The 18,559-nt window shown below is 42.9% G+C and overlaps 1 protein-coding gene across 1 annotated transcript in view; it reads left to right on the top strand.

The window, feature by feature from the left end:
- Positions 1-18,559, top strand: part of cog6 (component of oligomeric golgi complex 6) — a 119,118-nt gene that overhangs the window by 18,713 nt on the left and 81,846 nt on the right. The window contains exon 5 of the mRNA NM_001173877.1: positions 18,501-18,559. This exon is cut by the window's right edge and continues 136 nt beyond it. Coding sequence (NP_001167348.1) covers positions 18,501-18,559 — 59 coding nt within the window. The remainder of the gene's footprint in view (positions 1-18,500) is intronic.

The following is an 18,559-nucleotide window of genomic DNA, read 5'->3' as shown; positions in this document are numbered from 1 at the left end:
TCTTCATGAAGGCCACTTCTCCCAGCTAGCCTTTGAAATGGCCCCTAATGGATTCTAATGCAGAGGTTTTCAAACTAGGGTCTGGGGCCCCCTAGGGGGGTACTGGAGTGGGTCCGATTTAAAAAAAAATAATAATAATAATAATTTTTTTGTTGTGAAAAATAATTATTTCATGAATATCACTTGCTACAACAGAATACCATTCTGGATTTAAAAAAAATGTATGTTTGAGTCCAGTATGAAGGAAATAAAAGGTAGTTTCACTAGCCAATGCTAACTAGCGTTAACGCAATGACTGGAAGTGTACAGGAACAGTTAGCATTCTATCTTGAACGACCTAAACTAAATAGAAAGCATGCAGAAAAGATATTGAACTATATCTATTTTACCATCTAACAGTCAAATACAAGCTAGACTGTCAGGAAGAATTGAAAACTCCATAAACCAGCGCTCATGACTATTGATTTAGTTATAAAGTTTGAACAGAGGAACATGGCAAAATGTATGGAATTGGAGGAAATTAGCTTTAAAACTGCAAAATTGTCTCTCAGCTCCATGCCAAACTGTGTAGAATTGTGGAAAATTAGCTTTCCAGCAGCCAAGTGTTCTCTATGATATATATATATATATATATATATATATATATATATATATATATACTGCTCAAAAAAATAAAGGGAACACTAAAATAACACATACTAGATCTGAATGAAAGAAATAATCTTATTAAATTATTTTTTCTATACATAGTTGAATGTGCTGACAACAAAATCACACAAAAATAATCAATGGAAATCCAATTTATCAACCCATGGAGGTCTGGATTTGGAGTCACACTCAAAATTAAAGTGGAAAACCACACTACAGGCTGATCCAACTTTGATGTAATGTCCTTAAAACAAGTCAAAATGAGGCTCAGTAGTGTGTGTGGCCTCCACGTGCGTGTATGACCTCCCTACAACGCCTGGGCATGCTCCTGATGAGGTGGCGGATGGTCTCCTGAGGGATCTCCTCCCAGACCTGGACTAAAGCACCCGCCAACTCCTGGACAGTCTGTGGTGCAACGTGGCGTTGGTGGATGGAGCGAAACATGATGTCCCAGATGTGCTCAATTGGATTCAGGTCTGGGGAACGGGCGGGCCAGTCCATAGCATCAATACCTTCCTCTTGCAGGAACTGCTGACACACTCCAGCCACATGACGTCTAGCATTGTCTTGCATTAGGAGGAACCCAGGGCCAACCGCACCAGCATATGGTCTCACAAGGGGTCTGAGGATCTCATCTCGGTACCTAATGGCAGTCAGGCTACCTCTGGCGAGCACATGGAGGGCTGTGCGGCCCCCCAAAGAAATGCCACCCCACACCATGACTGACCCACCGCCAAACCGGTCATGCTGGAGGATGTTGCAGGCAGCAGAACGTTCTCCACGGCGTCGCCAGACTCTGTCACGTCTGTCACGTGCTCAGTGTGAACCTGCTTTCATCTGTGAAGAGCACAGGGCGCCAGTGGCGAATTTGCCAATCTTGGTGTTCTCTGGCAAATGCCAAACGTCCTGCACGGTGTTGGGCTGTAAGCACAACCCCCACCTGTGGACGTCGGGCCCTCATACCACCCTCATGGAGTCTGTTTCTGACCGTTTGAGCAGACACATGCACATTTGTGGCCTGCTGGAGGTCATTTTGCAGGGCTCTGGCAGTGCTTCTCCTGTTCCTCCTTGCACAAAGGCGGAGGTAGCGGTCCTGCTGCTGGGTTGTTGCCCTCCTACGGCCTCCTCCACATCCCCTGATGTACTGGCCTGTCTCCTGGTAGCGCCTCCATGCTCTGGACACTACGCTGACAGACACAGCAAACCTTCTTGCCACAGCTCGCATTCATGTGCCATCCTGGATGAGCTGCACTACCTGAGCCACTTGTGTGGGTTGTAGACTCCGTCTCATGCTACCACTTGAGTGAAAGCACCGCCAGCATTCAAAAGTGACCAAAACATTAACCAGGAAGCATAGGAACTGAGAAGTGGTCTGTGGTCCCCACCTGCAGAACCACTCCTTTATTGGGGGTGTCTTGCTAATTGCCGATAATTTCCACCTGTTGTCTATTCCATTTGCACAACAGCATGTGAAATTTATTGTCAATCAGTGTTGCTTCCTAAGTGGACAGTTTGATTTCACAGAAGTGTGATTGACTTGGAGTTACATTGTGTTGTTTAAGTGTTCCCTTTATTGTTTTGAGCAGTGTATATTCACACACACACTACCAGTCAAAAGTTTGGCCACACCTACTCATTCAAGGATTTTTCTTCATTTTTACTATTTTCTACATTGTAGAATAATAGTGAAGACATCAAAACTATGAAATAACACATATGGAATCATGCCATAACCAATAAAGTCTTTAAAAACATCAAAATATATTTTATATTTGAGGTTCTTCAAAGTAGCCACCCTTTGCCTTGATGACAGCTTTGCACACACTTGGCATTGTCTCAACTAGCTTCATGATGGTATTCCCTACCCACACAACTGATTGGCTCAGAAGGAAAGAAATTCCACAAATTCACTTTTAAATTGTAGTACGCTACATTTGTCCAGAGCCCTGTGGGACCTCGTCAAAAGTTGTGCACTATAAAGGGAACAAGATGACAATCGGGACGTGGCTGTGTTTCCATTATTTTAACGGTCTGTTTATGCAGTCTAATATATATATATAATATATAATTATAGGCTAATAACTATAGCACTTCTCCGCAGGCCTAGCATTGAGGGTGGCTTCACATTAAACTAAAACTGTTTTTTTATTTTTTTTTATAAATCAAAGCATCAGATAGAAACATCAGAGCATTGGACAGGCTGTTAGTGTAGCTGAGCCAGCCTTGCCTTGCCTTGCCTTTCATTAGGTAGATTTATTACGTAGCTCTAGGGTAGTTAAGCATGTGGACGACTAGCACTATTACGGTTGGCTTGGCGTGTGTGTGATGTTATACACTGGACTGACTGACTGTACTGTTGTTGGAGAGGCCTGAGCAATTCCTTTATCTCATACTGTTAATTAGATTGGGACCTCTGTGATGGCATGCATGGAGAGACACATACAGACACACACACACACACACACATACACACACACACACACACACACACACACACACACACACACACACACACACACACACACACACACACACACACACACACACACACACACACACACACACACACACACACACACACACGCAGGTAGTAACAATGACAGTTGATGATTTACGGTGCGAGCCAGTATGAACTTGGCGATTGAAGCGATAACCTCTTACGTTTAGTTGCTCTTACACCAATGTAATTAGGTTACTCTTGTAACAACATTATTTTACACTTTAAAAAGCTTACAATAGAGATGTTGGCTGGTGGCACTCTTGAAGCCAGGATTAGACACACGGCAGCATAGTAGACCTATATCATGTGGATGTAGTAGACCTATATCATGTGGATGTAGTAGACCTATATCATGTGGATGTAGTAGACCTATATCATGTGGATGTAGTAGACCTATATCATGTGGATGTAGTAGACCTGTATCATGTGGATGTAGTAGACCTGTATCATGTGGATGTAGTAGACCTGTATCATGTGGATGTAGTAGACCTATATCATGTGGATGTAGTAGACCTGTATCATGCGGATGTAGTAGACCTATATCATGTGGATGTAGTAGACCTGTATCATGTGGATGTAGTAGACCTATATCATGTGGATGTAGTAGACCTATATCATGTGGATGTAGTAGACCTATATCATGTGGATGTAGTAGACCTATATCATGTGGATGTAGTAGACCGATATCATGTGGATGTAGTAGACCTATATCATGTAGCTTAGTAGAAGCTTGTGTCATCCCAATTGGCAGCATAAACACTAGCCAAAACAAGAGGGGTAGGAAAACATTTTACCGGTTACTATGACCTATCGTCCCTTAGGATCAGCAATAACCTCAGAAGCTACAAACGGAGTAGATTTATCAAACAAAATGGCAGCACCTCTTGATTTACTATGAAAGTTAGAGTGGAACACTTGACCAACCCAGTCCCCTACTCATCCTAAAATGCTCACCAGTCCTCAAGTGAGTCTCTTGTAAAAAATGCAACATTTGCATTCAAACCGTTTTAAATGTGTCAACACCCTCTTACGCTTCACAGGGTTGTTAATCCCTTTGATGTTCCACGAAATGTACTTGATCGCATTATTTCGGCCACCCTGGGCACTCCCGTTATAAAACCCTGTCATTAGAGCATAGAGTGGATGAGTGCCCAAAAACGCCAGAATATCTTGTCTCAGAGTAATAATGTATGGTGCAAGATGTTTGGTAAAAGTACAGAAAGAAAAAAACCCGTAAAAAGACAGAATGACAACATTTAGAACTGAACAATTCAACCTTCCTCCTAAAGTATTCAGAAACCTCCTGTATTCGGGCCTCAGTCGTAGCAACTACCTCCGTTTTAATTTCAACTATCTCAGAGCGTAGTAGTTTGATGGCCTCGAATGTTCATTTCAGCGCCGCCAAGCCGCACCCCCTGGGCCCTCAGACTCAGGAGAGGGCGGTGATGAGAGTGGGTCTTGTAGGCCGGGTTTTCTCTAAGTCATGTTTTTGGCCTTATGTTTCGTCGATATGCTGACATGCGAAAGCAAAGTAATCACCAAACTAACATTTGAAAATAAATACGGTTCTGCTGCAAAATTTACATAAACTTTAAGAATACCGTGAGAGCAAACGGAAAACACGTTAGTCACACATGGCGTCCCTCCAACCTTCCTGTCGACCTATATCTTATGGATGTAGTGGACCTGTATCTTATGGATGTAGTAGACCTATATCATGTTGTGGATGTAGTAGACCTATATCATGTGGATGTAGTAGACCTATATCATGTGGATGTAGTAGACCTATATCTTATGGATGTAGTAGACCGATATCATGGTGTGGATGTAGTAGACCTGTATCATGTGGATGTAGTAGACCTATATCTTATGGATGTAGTAGACCGATATCATGTGGATGTAGTGGACCTATATCATGTGGATGTAGTAGACCTATATCATGTGGATGTAGTAGACCTATATCATGTGGATGTAGTAGACCTATATCTTATGGATGTAGTAGACCTATATCATGTTGTGGATGTAGTAGACCGATATCATGTGGATGTAGTAGACCTATATCATGTGGTGTAGTAGACCTATATCATGTGGTGTAGTAGACCTATATCATGTGGATGTAGTAGACCTATATCTTATGGATGTAGTAGACGTATATCATGTGGATGTAGTAGACCTGTATCATGCGGATGTAGTAGACCTGTATGTGGCTGTAGTAGACCTATATCATGCGGATGTAGTAGACCTATATCATGCGGACGTAGTAGACCTATATCATGTGGATGTAGTAGACCTATATCATGTTGTGGATGTAGTAGACCTATATCATGTGGATGTAGTAGACCTATATCATGTGGATGTAGTAGACCTATATCTTATGGATGTAGTAGACCTATATCATGTGGCTGTAGTAGACCTGTATCATGTGGATGTTGTAGACCTATATCATGTGGATGTAGTAGACCTATATCATGCGGACGTAGTAGACCTGTATCATGCGGACGTAGTAGACCTATATCATGCGGATGTAGTAGACCTATATCTTATGGATGTAGTAGGCCTATATCATGTGGATGTAGTAGACCTATATCATGTGGATGTAGTTGACCTATATCTTGTGGATGTAGTAGACCTATATCATGTGGATGTAGTAGACCTGTATCATGTGGATGTAGTAGACCTGTATCATGTGGATGTAGTAGACCTGTATCATGTGGATGTAGTAGACCTGTATCATGTGGATGTAGTAGACCTATATCATGTGGATGTAGTAGACCTATATCATGTGGATGTAGTAGACCTATATCATGCGGATGTAGTAGACCTATATCATGCGGATGTAGTAGACCTATATCATGCGGATGTAGTAGACCTGTATCATGCGGATGTAGTAGACCTGTATCATGCGGATGCAGTCGACCTATGTCATGCGGATGTAGTAGACCTGTATCATGTGGATGTAGTAGACCTACAATTGAAGTCGGAAGTTTACATACACCTAGGTTGGAGTCATTAAAACTCGTTTTTCAACCACTCCACAATGTCTTGTAAGCAAACTATAGTTTTGGCAAGTCGGTTAGGACATCTACTTTGTGCATGACACAAGTCATTTTTCCAACAATAGTTTACAGACAGATTATTTCACTTATAATTCACTATCACAATTCCAGTGGGTCAGAGGTTTACATACACTAAGTTGACTGTGCCTTTAAACAGCTTGGAAAATTCTAGAAAATCATGTCATGGCTTTAGAAGCTTCTGATAGGCTAATTGACAAAATTTGAGTCAATTGGAGGTGTACCTGTGGATGTATTTCAAGGCCTACCTTCAAACTCAGTGCCTCTTTGCTTGACATCATGGGAAAATCAAAAGAAATCAGCAAAGACCTCAGAAAATAATTGTAGACCTCCACAAGTCTGGTTCATCCTTGGAGCAATTTCCAAACGCCTGAAGGTACCACGTGTATCTGTACAATCAATAGTACGCAAGTATAAACACCATGGGACCACGCAGCTGTCATACCGCTCAGGAAGGAGACGCGTTCTGTCTCCTAGAGATGAACGTACTTTGATGCGAAAAGTGCAAATCAATCCCAGAAAAACAGCAAAGGACCTTGTGAAGATGCTGGAGGAACAGGTACAAAAGTATCTATATCCACAGTAAAACAAGTCCTATACTGACATAACCTGAAAGGCCGCTCAGCAAGGAAGAAGCCACTGCTCCAAAATCGCCATAAAAAAGCCAGACTACGGTTTTCAACTGCACATGGGGACAAAGATCGTACTTTTTGGAGAAATGTCCTCTGGTCTGATGAAACAAAAATAGAACTGTTTGGCCATAATGACCATCGTTATGTTTGGAGGAAAAGAGGGAGGCTTGCAAGCCGAAGAACACCATCCCAACCGTGAAGCACGGGGGTGGCAGCATCATGTTGTGGGGGTGCTTTGCTGCAGGAGGGACTTTTGCACTCAACAAAATAGATGGCAACATGAGGGAGGAAAATTATATGGATATACTGAAGCGACATTCCAGGACATCAGTCAGGAAGTTAAAGCTTGGTCGCAAATGGGTCTGCCAAATGGACATTGACCCCAAGCACACTTCCAAATTTGTGGCAAAATGGCTCAAGGACAACAAAGTCAAGGTATTGGAGTGGCCATCACAAAGCCCTGACCTCAATCCTATAGAACATTTGTGGGCAGAACTGAAAAAAACGTGTGCAAGCGAGGAGGCCTATAAACCTGACTCAGTTACACCAGCTCTGTCGGGAGGAATGGGCAAAAATTCACCCAACTTATTGTGGGAAGCTTGTGGTGTTAAACAATTTAATGGCAATGCTTCCAAATACTAATTGAGTGTATGTAAACTTCTGACCCACTGGGAATGCGATGAAAGAAATAAAAGCTGAAATAAATCATTCTCGCTACTATTATTCTGACATTTCACCTTCTTAAAATAAAGTGGTGATCCTAACTGAACTAAGACAGGGAATTCTTACTAGGATTAAATGTCAGGAATTGTGGAAAAACTGAGTTTAAATGTATTTGGCTAAGGTGTATGTAAACCTCTGACTTCAACTTTATATCATGTGGATATAGTAGACCTATATCATGTGGATGTCGAAATATTTTCTTTGGAATGAAAGTTAGTTCAGGTATTCAGTCGTTTCACCTGAGGGCTGAAGGGGTTTCCTTTAGGCCTTGACAGTGTTACTGTCAGTATTGCTGAAGCCCTGCAGATAAAGGAGGGGGTTTCATCCCAAATGGCACCCTTTCCCTACTTTTTGTTCACTTCATTTGACCAAGGCCCGCAGTGAGTTGGGTGCCATTTAGGACGAAGCTGAGATTGGGCTGTACCCTACCCTTCCAAACATTAGCTATCTATCCTTGCGTGTTTTGATGAGATGTCTTGGGTGCTTCAGTTCCGCTGCCAGAGAACTAATAAATGGTGAGGAGTGAAATTATGGATGTTTCTTGTCTCATACGTTAAAATTTCCCTTTGTCTTTCAATGGACATTTTTCCTGAATAAGTGAATCCTCTCTTCCTTGTTGTGGCGTGTGGGGCCCGTCTCTGGCCCGTCTCTGGCCCGTCTCTGGCCCGTCTCTGGCAGCTATAGAGGATACATTACCCTTCGCTAATAAACTGAGAGTGAGAGAGCACACACAAATATGCACACGTACCTTCTAGAAGTGGCCCCTCCCATGATAAATTCTAGTATGGGAGGGAGAGAAGTATCCCCTGTTCCGGGGCCTATGCCTCAGCAGGTTAAGGAATGTCTCATCGTTCCCAGACATGACATCCTAGAGAGAACCTCCACAGAAAGAGTCCTTAAACTGTACCTGACTGAAGGAAGTATTGGATGTCACAGAACAAAGCTGTGCGAAATAGCCTGAAGTCCAACTTTATGATGTAACATTAGAAAGATATAGACCTGGATGATGTAACAGCATAGAGCGATATAGACCCAGATGATCTAACATTAGAGAGATATAGACCAAGATGATGTAACATTAGAGAGATATAGACCCAGATGATGTGACATTAGAGAGATATAGACCCAGATGATGTAACATTAGAGAGATATAGACCCAGATGATGTAACATTAGAGAGATATAGACCCAGATGATGTAACATTAGAGAGATATAGACCCAGATGATGTTACATTAGAGAGATATAGACCCAGATGATGTGACATTAGAGAGATATAGACCCAGATGATGTAACATTAGAGAGATATAGACCCAGATGATGTAACATTAGAGAGATATAGACCCAGATGATGTAACATTAGAGAGATATAGACCCAGATGATGTAACATTAGAGAGATATAGACCCAGATGATGCAACATTAGAGAGATATAGACCCAGATGATGCGACATTAGAGAGATATAGACCCAGATGATGTAACATTACAGAGATATAGACCCAGATGATGTAACATTACAGAGATATAGACCCAGATGATGTAACATTAGAGAGATATAGACCCAGATGATGTAACATTAGAGAGATATAGACCCAGATGATTTAACATTAGAGATACAGACCCAGATGATGTAACATTAGAGAGATATAGACCCAGATGATGTAAAATTAGAGCGATATAGACCCAGATGATGTAACTATAGAGATATAGACCCAGATGATGTAACATTAGAGAGATACAGACCCAGATGATGTAACATTAGAGAGATATAGACCCAGATGATGTAACATTAGAGAGATATAGACCCAGATGATGTAACATTAGAGAGATATAGACCCAGATGATGTAACATTAGAGAGATATAGACCCAGATGATGTAACATTAGAGAGATATAGACCCAGATGGAACATTAGAGACATATAGACCCAGATGATGGAACATTAGGGAGATATAGACCCAGATGATGGAACATTAGGGAGATATAGACCCAGATGATGGAACATTAGGGAGATATAGACCCAGATGATGGAACATTACAGAGATATAGACCCAGATGTTGTAACATTAGAGAGATATAGACCCAGATGATGTAACATTAGAGAGATATAGACCCAGATGATGGAACATTAGAGATATAGACCCAGATGATGGAACATTAGAGAGATATAGACCCAGATGATGGAACATTAGAGAGATATAGACCCAGATGATGGAACATTAGAGAGATATAGACCCAGATGATGGAACATTAGAGAGATATAGACCCAGATGATGGAACATTAGAGATATAGACCCAGATGATGGAACATTAGAGAGATATAGACCCAGATGATGGAACATTAGAGAGATATAGACCCAGATGATGGAACATTAGAGAGATATAGACCCAGATGATGGAACATTAGAGAGATATAGACCCAGATGATGGAACATTAGAGAGATATAGACCCAGATGATGTAACATTAGAAATATAGACCCAGATGATGTTACATTAGAGAGATATAGACCCAGATGATGGTACATTAGAGAGATATAGACCCAGATGATGTAACATTAGAGAGATATAGACCCAGATGTTGTAACATTAGAGATATAGACCCAGATGATGTTACATTAGAGAGATATAGACCCAGATGATGTTACATTAGAGAGATATAGACCCAGATGATGTAACATTACAGAGATATAGACCCAGATGATGTAACATTAGAGATATAGACCCAGATGATGTAACATTAGAGATATAGACCCAGATGATGTAACATTAGAGATATAGACCCAGATGATGTAACATTAGAGATATAGACCCAGATGATGTAACATTAGAGATATATAGACCCAGATGATGTAACAGAGATATATAGACCCAGATGATGTAACATTAGAGATATAGACCCAGATGATGTAACATTAGAGATATAGACCCAGATGATGTAACATTAGAGATATAGACCCAGATGATGTTACATTAGAGAGATATAGACCCAGATGATGTTACATTAGAGAGATATAGACCCAGATGATGTTACATTAGAGAGATATAGACCCAGATGATGTAACATTAGAGAGATATAGACCCAGATGTTGTAACATTAGAGATATAGACCCAGATGATGTTACATTAGAGAGATATAGACCCAGATGATGTTACATTAGAGAGATATAGACCCAGATGATGTAACATTACAGAGATATAGACCCAGATGATGTAACATTACAGAGATATAGACCCAGATGATGTAACATTAGAGATATAGACCCAGATGATGTAACATTAGAGATATAGACCCAGATGATGTAACATTAGAGATATAGACCCAGATGATGTAACATTAGAGATATAGACCCAGATGATGTAACATTAGAGATATATAGACCCAGATGATGTAACAGAGATATATAGACCCAGATGATGTAACATTAGAGATATAGACCCAGATGATGTAACATTAGAGATATAGACCCAGATGATGTAACATTAGAGATATAGACCCAGATGATGTAACATTAGAGATATATAGACCCAGATGATGTAACATTAGAGAGATATAGACCCAGATGATGTAACATTAGAGATATAGACCCAGATGATGTGACTATAGAGATATAGACCCAGATGATGTAACATTAGAGAGATACAGACCCAGATTATGTAACATTAGAGAGATATAGACCCAGATGATGTAACATTAGAGAGATATAGACCCAGATGATGTAACATTAGAGAGATATAGACCCAGATGATGTAACATTAGAGAGATATAGACCCAGATGATGTAACATTAGAGACATATAGACCCAGATGGAACATTAGAGATATAGACCCAGATGATGGAACATTAGGGAGATATAGACCCAGATGATGGAACATTAGGGAGATATAGACCCAGATGATGGAACATTAGGGAGATTTAGACCCAGATGATGGAACATTACAGAGATATAGACCCAGATGTTGTAACATTAGAGAGATATAGACCCAGATGATGTAACATTAGAGAGATATAGACCCAGATGATGGAACATTAGAGATATAGACCCAGATGATGGAACATTAGAGAGATATAGACCCAGATGATGGAACATTAGAGAGATATAGACCCAGATGATGGAACATTAGAGAAATAGACCCAGATGATGGTACATTAGAGAGATATAGACCCAGATGATGTAACATTAGAGATATAGACCCAGATGATGTAACATTAGAGATATATAGACCCAGATGATGTAACAGAGATATATAGACCCAGATGATGTAACATTAGAGATATAGACCCAGATGATGTAACATTAGAGATATAGACCCAGATGATGTAACATTAGAGATATAGACCCAGATGATGTTACATTAGAGAGATATAGACCCAGATGATGTTACATTAGAGAGATATAGACCCAGATGATGTAACATTAGAGAGATATAGACCCAGATGTTGTAACATTAGAGAGATATAGACCCAGATGATGTTACATTAGAGATATAGACCCAGATGATGTTACATTAGAGAGATATAGACCCAGATGATGTTACATTAGAGAGATATAGACCCAGATGATGTAACATTACAGAGATATAGACCCAGATGATGTTACATTAGAGAGATATAGACCCAGATGATGTTACATTAGAGAGATATAGACCCAGATGATGTAACATTAGAGATATAGACCCAGATGATGTAACATTAGAGATATAGACCCAGATGATGTAACATTAGAGATATATAGACCCAGATGATGTAACAGAGATATATAGACCCAGATGATGTAACATTAGAGATATAGACCCAGATGATGTAACATTAGAGATATAGACCCAGATGATGTAACATTAGAGATATATAGACCCAGATGATGTAACATTAGAGAGATATAGACCCAGATGATGTAACATTAGAGATATAGACCCAGATGATGTAACATTAGAGATATAGACCCAGATGATGTAACATTGGAGAGATATAGACCCAGATGATGGAACATTAGAGAGATATAGACCCAGATGATGTAACATTATGGAGATATAGACCCAGATGATGTAACATTAGAGAGATATAGACCCAGGTGATGTAACATTAGAGAGATATAGACCCAGGTGATGTAACATTAGAGAGATATAGACCCAGGTGATGTAACATTAGAGATATAGACCCAGATGATGTAACATTAGAGATATAGACCCAGATGATGTAACATTAGAGATATAGACCCAGATGATGTAACGTTATGGAGATATAGACCCAGATGATGTAACATTAGAGAGATATAGACCCAGATGATGTAACATTATGGAGATATAGACCCAGATGATGTAACATTACGGAGATATAGACCCAGATGATGTAACATTAGAGAGATATAGACCCAGATGATGTAACATTAGAGAGATATAGACCCAGATGTTGTAACATTAGAGAGATATAGACCCAGATGATGTAACATTAGAGAGATATAGACCCAGATGTTGTAACATTAGAGAGATATAGACCCAGATGATGCGACATTAGAGAGATATAGACCCAGATGATGTGACATTAGAGAGATATAGACCCAGATGATGTAACATTAGAGAGATATAGACCCAGATGATGTAACATTAGAGAGATATAGACCCAGATGATGTAACATTACGGAGATATAGACCCAGATGATGTAACATTAGAGAGATATAGACCCAGATGATGTAACATTAGAGAGATATAGACCCAGATGATGTAACATTATGGAGATATAGACCCAGATGATGTAACATTAGAGAGATATAGACCCAGATGATGTAACATTAGAGAGATATAGACCCAGATGATGTAACATTAGAGAGATATAGACCCAGATGATGTAACATTAGAGAGATATAGACCCAGATGTTGTAACATTAGAGAGATTGACCTTAGATGATGTAACATTAGAGAGATATAGACCCAGATGTTGTAACATTAGAGAGATAAAGACCCAGATGATGTAACATTAGAGAGATATAGACCCAGATGTTTTAACATTAGAGAGATATAGACCCAGATGATGTAACATTAGAGAGATATAGACCCAGATGTTGTAACATTAGAGAGATTGACCTTAGATGATGTAACATTAGAGAGATATAGACCCAGATGTTGTAACATTAGAGAGATAAAGACCCAGATGTTGTAACATTAGAGAGATATAGACCCAGATGATGTAACATTAGAGAGATATAGACCCAGATGATGTAACATTAGAGAGATATAGACCCAGATGATGTAACATTACGGAGATATAGACCCAGATGATGTAACATTAGAGAGATATAGACCCAGATGATGTAACATTAGAGAGATATAGACCCAGATGATGTAACATTAGAGAGATAAAGACCCAGATGATGTAACGTTAGAGAGATATAGACCCAGATGATGTAACGTTAGAGAGATATAGACCCAGATGATGTAACATTAGAGAGATATAGACCCAGATGTTGTAACATTAGAGAGATTGACCTTAGATATTGTAACATTAGAGAGATTGACCCAGATGTTGTAACATTAGAGAGATTGACCCAGATGTTGTAACATTAGAGAGATTGACCCAGATGTTGTAACATTAGAGAGATTGACCCAGATGTTGTAACATTAGAGAGATATAGACCCAGATGTTGTAACATTAGAGAGATATAGACCCAGATGATGTAACATTATGGAGATATAGACCCAGATGTTGTAACATTAGAGAGATATAGACCCAGATGTTGTAACATTAGAGAGATATAGACCCAGATGTTGTAACATTAGAGAGATTGACCTTAGATATTGGTTTCCATAGAATGGTTCCAGACTTTCTCTCCTGAATTCAAAATGCAACTGATCTGGTGAAGTTATTTCCCCTATAACTCACTCTGCTGCAGGATATTACAAACGCCTCCAGCAATATTTAGATATTTAATAGCGTTGGAATAATTCAACATTTTGATTGACTAATATAGGCCTAAGGGTTTTATTTTTTTCAGATATAAACATAACATCAGGGTGACAGGTAGCCTAGTGGTTAGAGAGTTGGACTAGTAACCGAAAGGTTGCAAGATCGAATCCCCTGAGCTGACAAGGTACAAATCTGTCGTTCTGCCCCCTGAACAAGGCAGTTTAACCCACTGTTCCTAGACCGTCAATGAAAATAAGAATTTGTTCTTAACTGACTTGCCTAGTTAAATAAAGGTTAATTAAATAAAAAATATAAATAAATACCCATTGTGAATAAGTAAACTATCGTCTAGAAGACAACAGGGACACAGAGGAAGTTGTTTTCTGGTTGTGAAACATGCTATTAAGGGAAAAGGAAGCCTACACAATCACCAGATAATTAGAATTTCTCTGTTACGACGCTGTACGGTCCACGCTGTGGCTGAACCTAGACAGGGTGGCGATTTGGATTCGTAGAGCTGGGTAAGGGTTTCAGTGCAAGGGAGAGAAACAGGGAGGGAATGGGATAGAGAGGAAGAACGAGAGAGGGAATGGGATAGAGAGGAAGAACGAGAGAGGGAATGGGATAGAGAGAGAGGGAATGGGATATAGAGGAAGAACGAGAGAGGGAATGGGATAGAGAGAGAGGGAATGGGATATAGAGGAAGAACGAGAGAGGAAATGGGATAGAGAGGAAGAACGAGAGAGGAAATGGGATAGAGAGAGAGGGAATGGGATAGAGAGGGAATGGGATATAGAGGAAGAACGAGAGAGGAAATGGGATAGAGAGAGAGGGAATGGGATATAGACGGATTGTTAGGGAAAGAAGGGAGAAAAAGAGGGAGAGAAAGAGAAGCTGGGTGGTATGGACAGAGGGGGAGAGAGAGGGAGGCCCAGAGTTGTCATCATGGGCTGGACAGAGGGGGAGAGAGAGGGAGGCCCAGAGTTGTCATCATGGGCTGGACAGAGGGGGAGAGAGAGGGAGGCCCAGAGTTGTCATCATGGGCTGGACAGAGGGGGAGAGAGAGGGAGGCCCAGAGTTGTCATCATGGGCTGGACAGAGGGGAGAGAGAGGGAGGCCCAGAGTTGTCATCATGGGCTGGACAGAGGGGGAGAGAGAGGGAGGCCCAGAGTTGTCATCATGGGCTGGACAGAGGGGGAGAGAGAGGGAGGCCCAGAGTTGTCATCATGGGCTGGACAGAGGGGGAGAGAGAGGGAGGCCCAGAGTTGTCATCATGGGCTGGACAGAGGGGGAGAGAGAGGGAGGCCCAGAGTTGTCATCATGGGCTGGACAGAGGGGGAGAGAGAGGGAGGCCCAGAGTTGTCATCATGGGCTGGACAGAGGGGGAGAGAGAGGGAGGCCCAGAGTTGTCATCATGGGCTGGACAGAGGGGAGAGAGAGGGAGGCCCAGAGTTGTCATCATGGGCTGGACAGAGGGGGAGAGAGAGGGAGGCTCAGAGTTGTCATCATGGGCTGGACAGAGGAGGAGAGAGAGGGAGGCCCAGAGTTGTCATCATGGGCTGGACAGAGGGAGAGAGAGAGGGAGGCCCAGAGTTGTCATCATGGGCTGGACAGAGGGGGAGAGAGAGGGAGGCCCAGAGTTGTCATCATGGGCTGGACAGAGGGGAGAGAGAGGGAGGCCCAGAGTTGTCATCATGGGCTGGACAGAGGGGGAGAGAGAGGGAGGCCCAGAGTTGTCATCATGGGCTGGACAGAGGGGGAGAGAGAGGGAGGCCCAGAGTTGTCATCATGGGCTGGACAGAGGGGGAGAGAGAGGGAGGCCCAGAGTTGTCATCATGGGCTGGACAGAGGGAGAGAGAGAGGCCCAGAGTTGTCATCGTGGGCTGGACAGAGGGGGAGAGAGAGGGAGGCCCAGAGTTGTCATCATGGGCTGGACAGAGAGAGAGAGAGAGGCCCAGAGTTGTCATCGTGGGCTGGACAGAGGGGGAGAGAGAGGGAGGCCCAGAGTTGTCATCATGGGCTGGACAGAGGGGGAGAGAGAGGGAGGCTCAGAGTTGTCATCATGGGCTGGACAGAGGGAGAGAAAGAGGGAGGCTCAGTGTTGTCATCATGGGCTGGACAGAGGGGGAGAGAGAGGGAGGCTCAGTGTTGTCATCATGGGCTGGACAGAGGGAGAGAGAGAGAGAGAGAGAGGCCCAGAGTTGTCATCATGGGCTGGACAGAGGGAGAGAAAGAGGGAGGCTCAGTGTTGTCATCATGGGCTGGACAGAGGGAGAGAGAGAGAGAGAGAGAGGCCCAGAGTTGTCATCGTGGGCTGGACAGAGGGAGAGAAAGAGGGAGGCCCAGAGTTGTCATCATGGGCTGGACAGAGAGAGAGAGAGAGGCCCAGAGTTGTCATCATGGGCTGGACAGAGAGAGAGAGAGAGGCCCAGAGTTGTCATCATGGGCTGGACAGAGGGAGAGAAAGAGGGAGGCTCAGTGTTGTCATCATGGGCTGGACAGAGGGAGAGAGAGAGAGAGAGAGAGGCCCAGAGTTGTCATCGTGGGCTGGACAGAGGGAGAAAGAGGGAGGCTCAGAGTTGTCATCATGGGCTGGACAGAGGGGGAGAGAGAGGGAGGCTCAGAGTTGTCATCATGGGCTGGACAGAGGGAGAGAGAGAGGGAGGCTCAGTGTTGTCATCATGGGCTGGACAGAGGGAGAGAGAGAGGGAGGCCCAGAGTTGTCATCATGGGCTGGACAGAGGGGGAGAGAGAGGGAGGCCCAGAGTTGTCATCATGGGCTGGACAGAGGGGGAGAGAGAGGGAGGCCCAGAGTTGTCATCATGGGCTGGACAGAGGGAGAAAGAGGGAGGCTCAGAGTTGTCATCATGAACTGGGAGAGAGAGAGAGAGAGAGAGAGAGAGAGAGAGAGAGAGAGAGAGAGAGAGAGAGAGAGAGAGAGAGAGAGGCCCAGAGTTGTCATCATGGGCTGGACAGAGGGAGAAAGAGGGAGGCTCAGAGTTGTCATCATGGGCTGGACAGAGGGAGAAAGAGGGAGGCTCAGAGTTGTCATCATGGGCTGGACAGAGGGAGAGAGAGAGAGAGAGGCCCAGAGTTGTCATCATGGGCTGGACAGAGGGAGAAAGAGAGAGAGAGAGAGGCCCAGAGTTCTCATCGTGGGCTGGACAGAGGGAGAGAAAGAGGGAGGCTCAGAGTTGTCATCATGGGCTGGACAGAGAGAGAGAGAGAGGCCCAGAGTTGTCATCGTGGGCTGGACAGAGGGAGAAAGAGGGAGGCTCAGAGTTGTCATCGTGGGCTGTGACAGAGAGAGAGAGAGAGGCCCAGAGTTGTCATCATGGGCTGGACAGAGAGAGAGAGAGGGAGGCTCAGAGTTGTCATCGTGGGCTGGACAGAGAGAGAGAGAGGGAGGCTCAGAGTTGTCATCGTGGGCTGTGACAGAGTTCTCTCCCTGACTAGGGTGGTTGCCATGGTTCCTATTGTGCGGATGGAAGCCACAGGGATAGGGTCATGTCCCAAATGGCACCCCATTCCCTACATAGGGTCAAAAGCAGTGCACTATGAGCCCTGGTCGAAAGTAGTGCCCTAAGGGATGGACCTGCTCTTTTTGTCGTTGCTGATAGTGGCCCAGACTTGGCCAGAAACCTTCTCTGTATCGTGTTGCACTTTCCCTATTCCCATTATTCCTTTGTTTTTTGTCCTGAATGTTGTGCTCCGTCTCAGTCACTGTTTCACCTCCAGCCAGTCTCTAAAGGTTGTGCTGCTATGAACGGAGCGTGACTGCCACCTAGTGTTAGTTTGAAACATTACACCCCCTTGGTCACACTTGACTCATTCTCTTTCTTTCTCTGTTTCCTCGATCCCAGAGTGTGCAGGCTTTTGTCCAGCCAGAACTAATCAACTGTGATCATCAAGGCCCAGATTTAGCCCAGCGGAACCAGATGTGTTAAGGCTGGGCTGAAACTAAAGCCTGCACACACACACACCCAATGTTTTTTACTAAAGTCTAAAATTGTTATCTCTTCCCAGTCATCGTCTGGAGGTGCGATCCCAGGTTGCTCAGGCCTTCCTGTCTAAGTTCCAGCTGT

Source organism: Salmo salar, chromosome ssa20 (assembly GCF_905237065.1).
Source record: "Salmo salar chromosome ssa20, Ssal_v3.1, whole genome shotgun sequence".
NCBI classification, from domain to species: Eukaryota; Metazoa; Chordata; class Actinopteri; order Salmoniformes; family Salmonidae; genus Salmo; species Salmo salar.
Note: the sequence above shows the minus strand (reverse complement) of the source record. Positions and strands in the feature narration are given on the sequence as shown.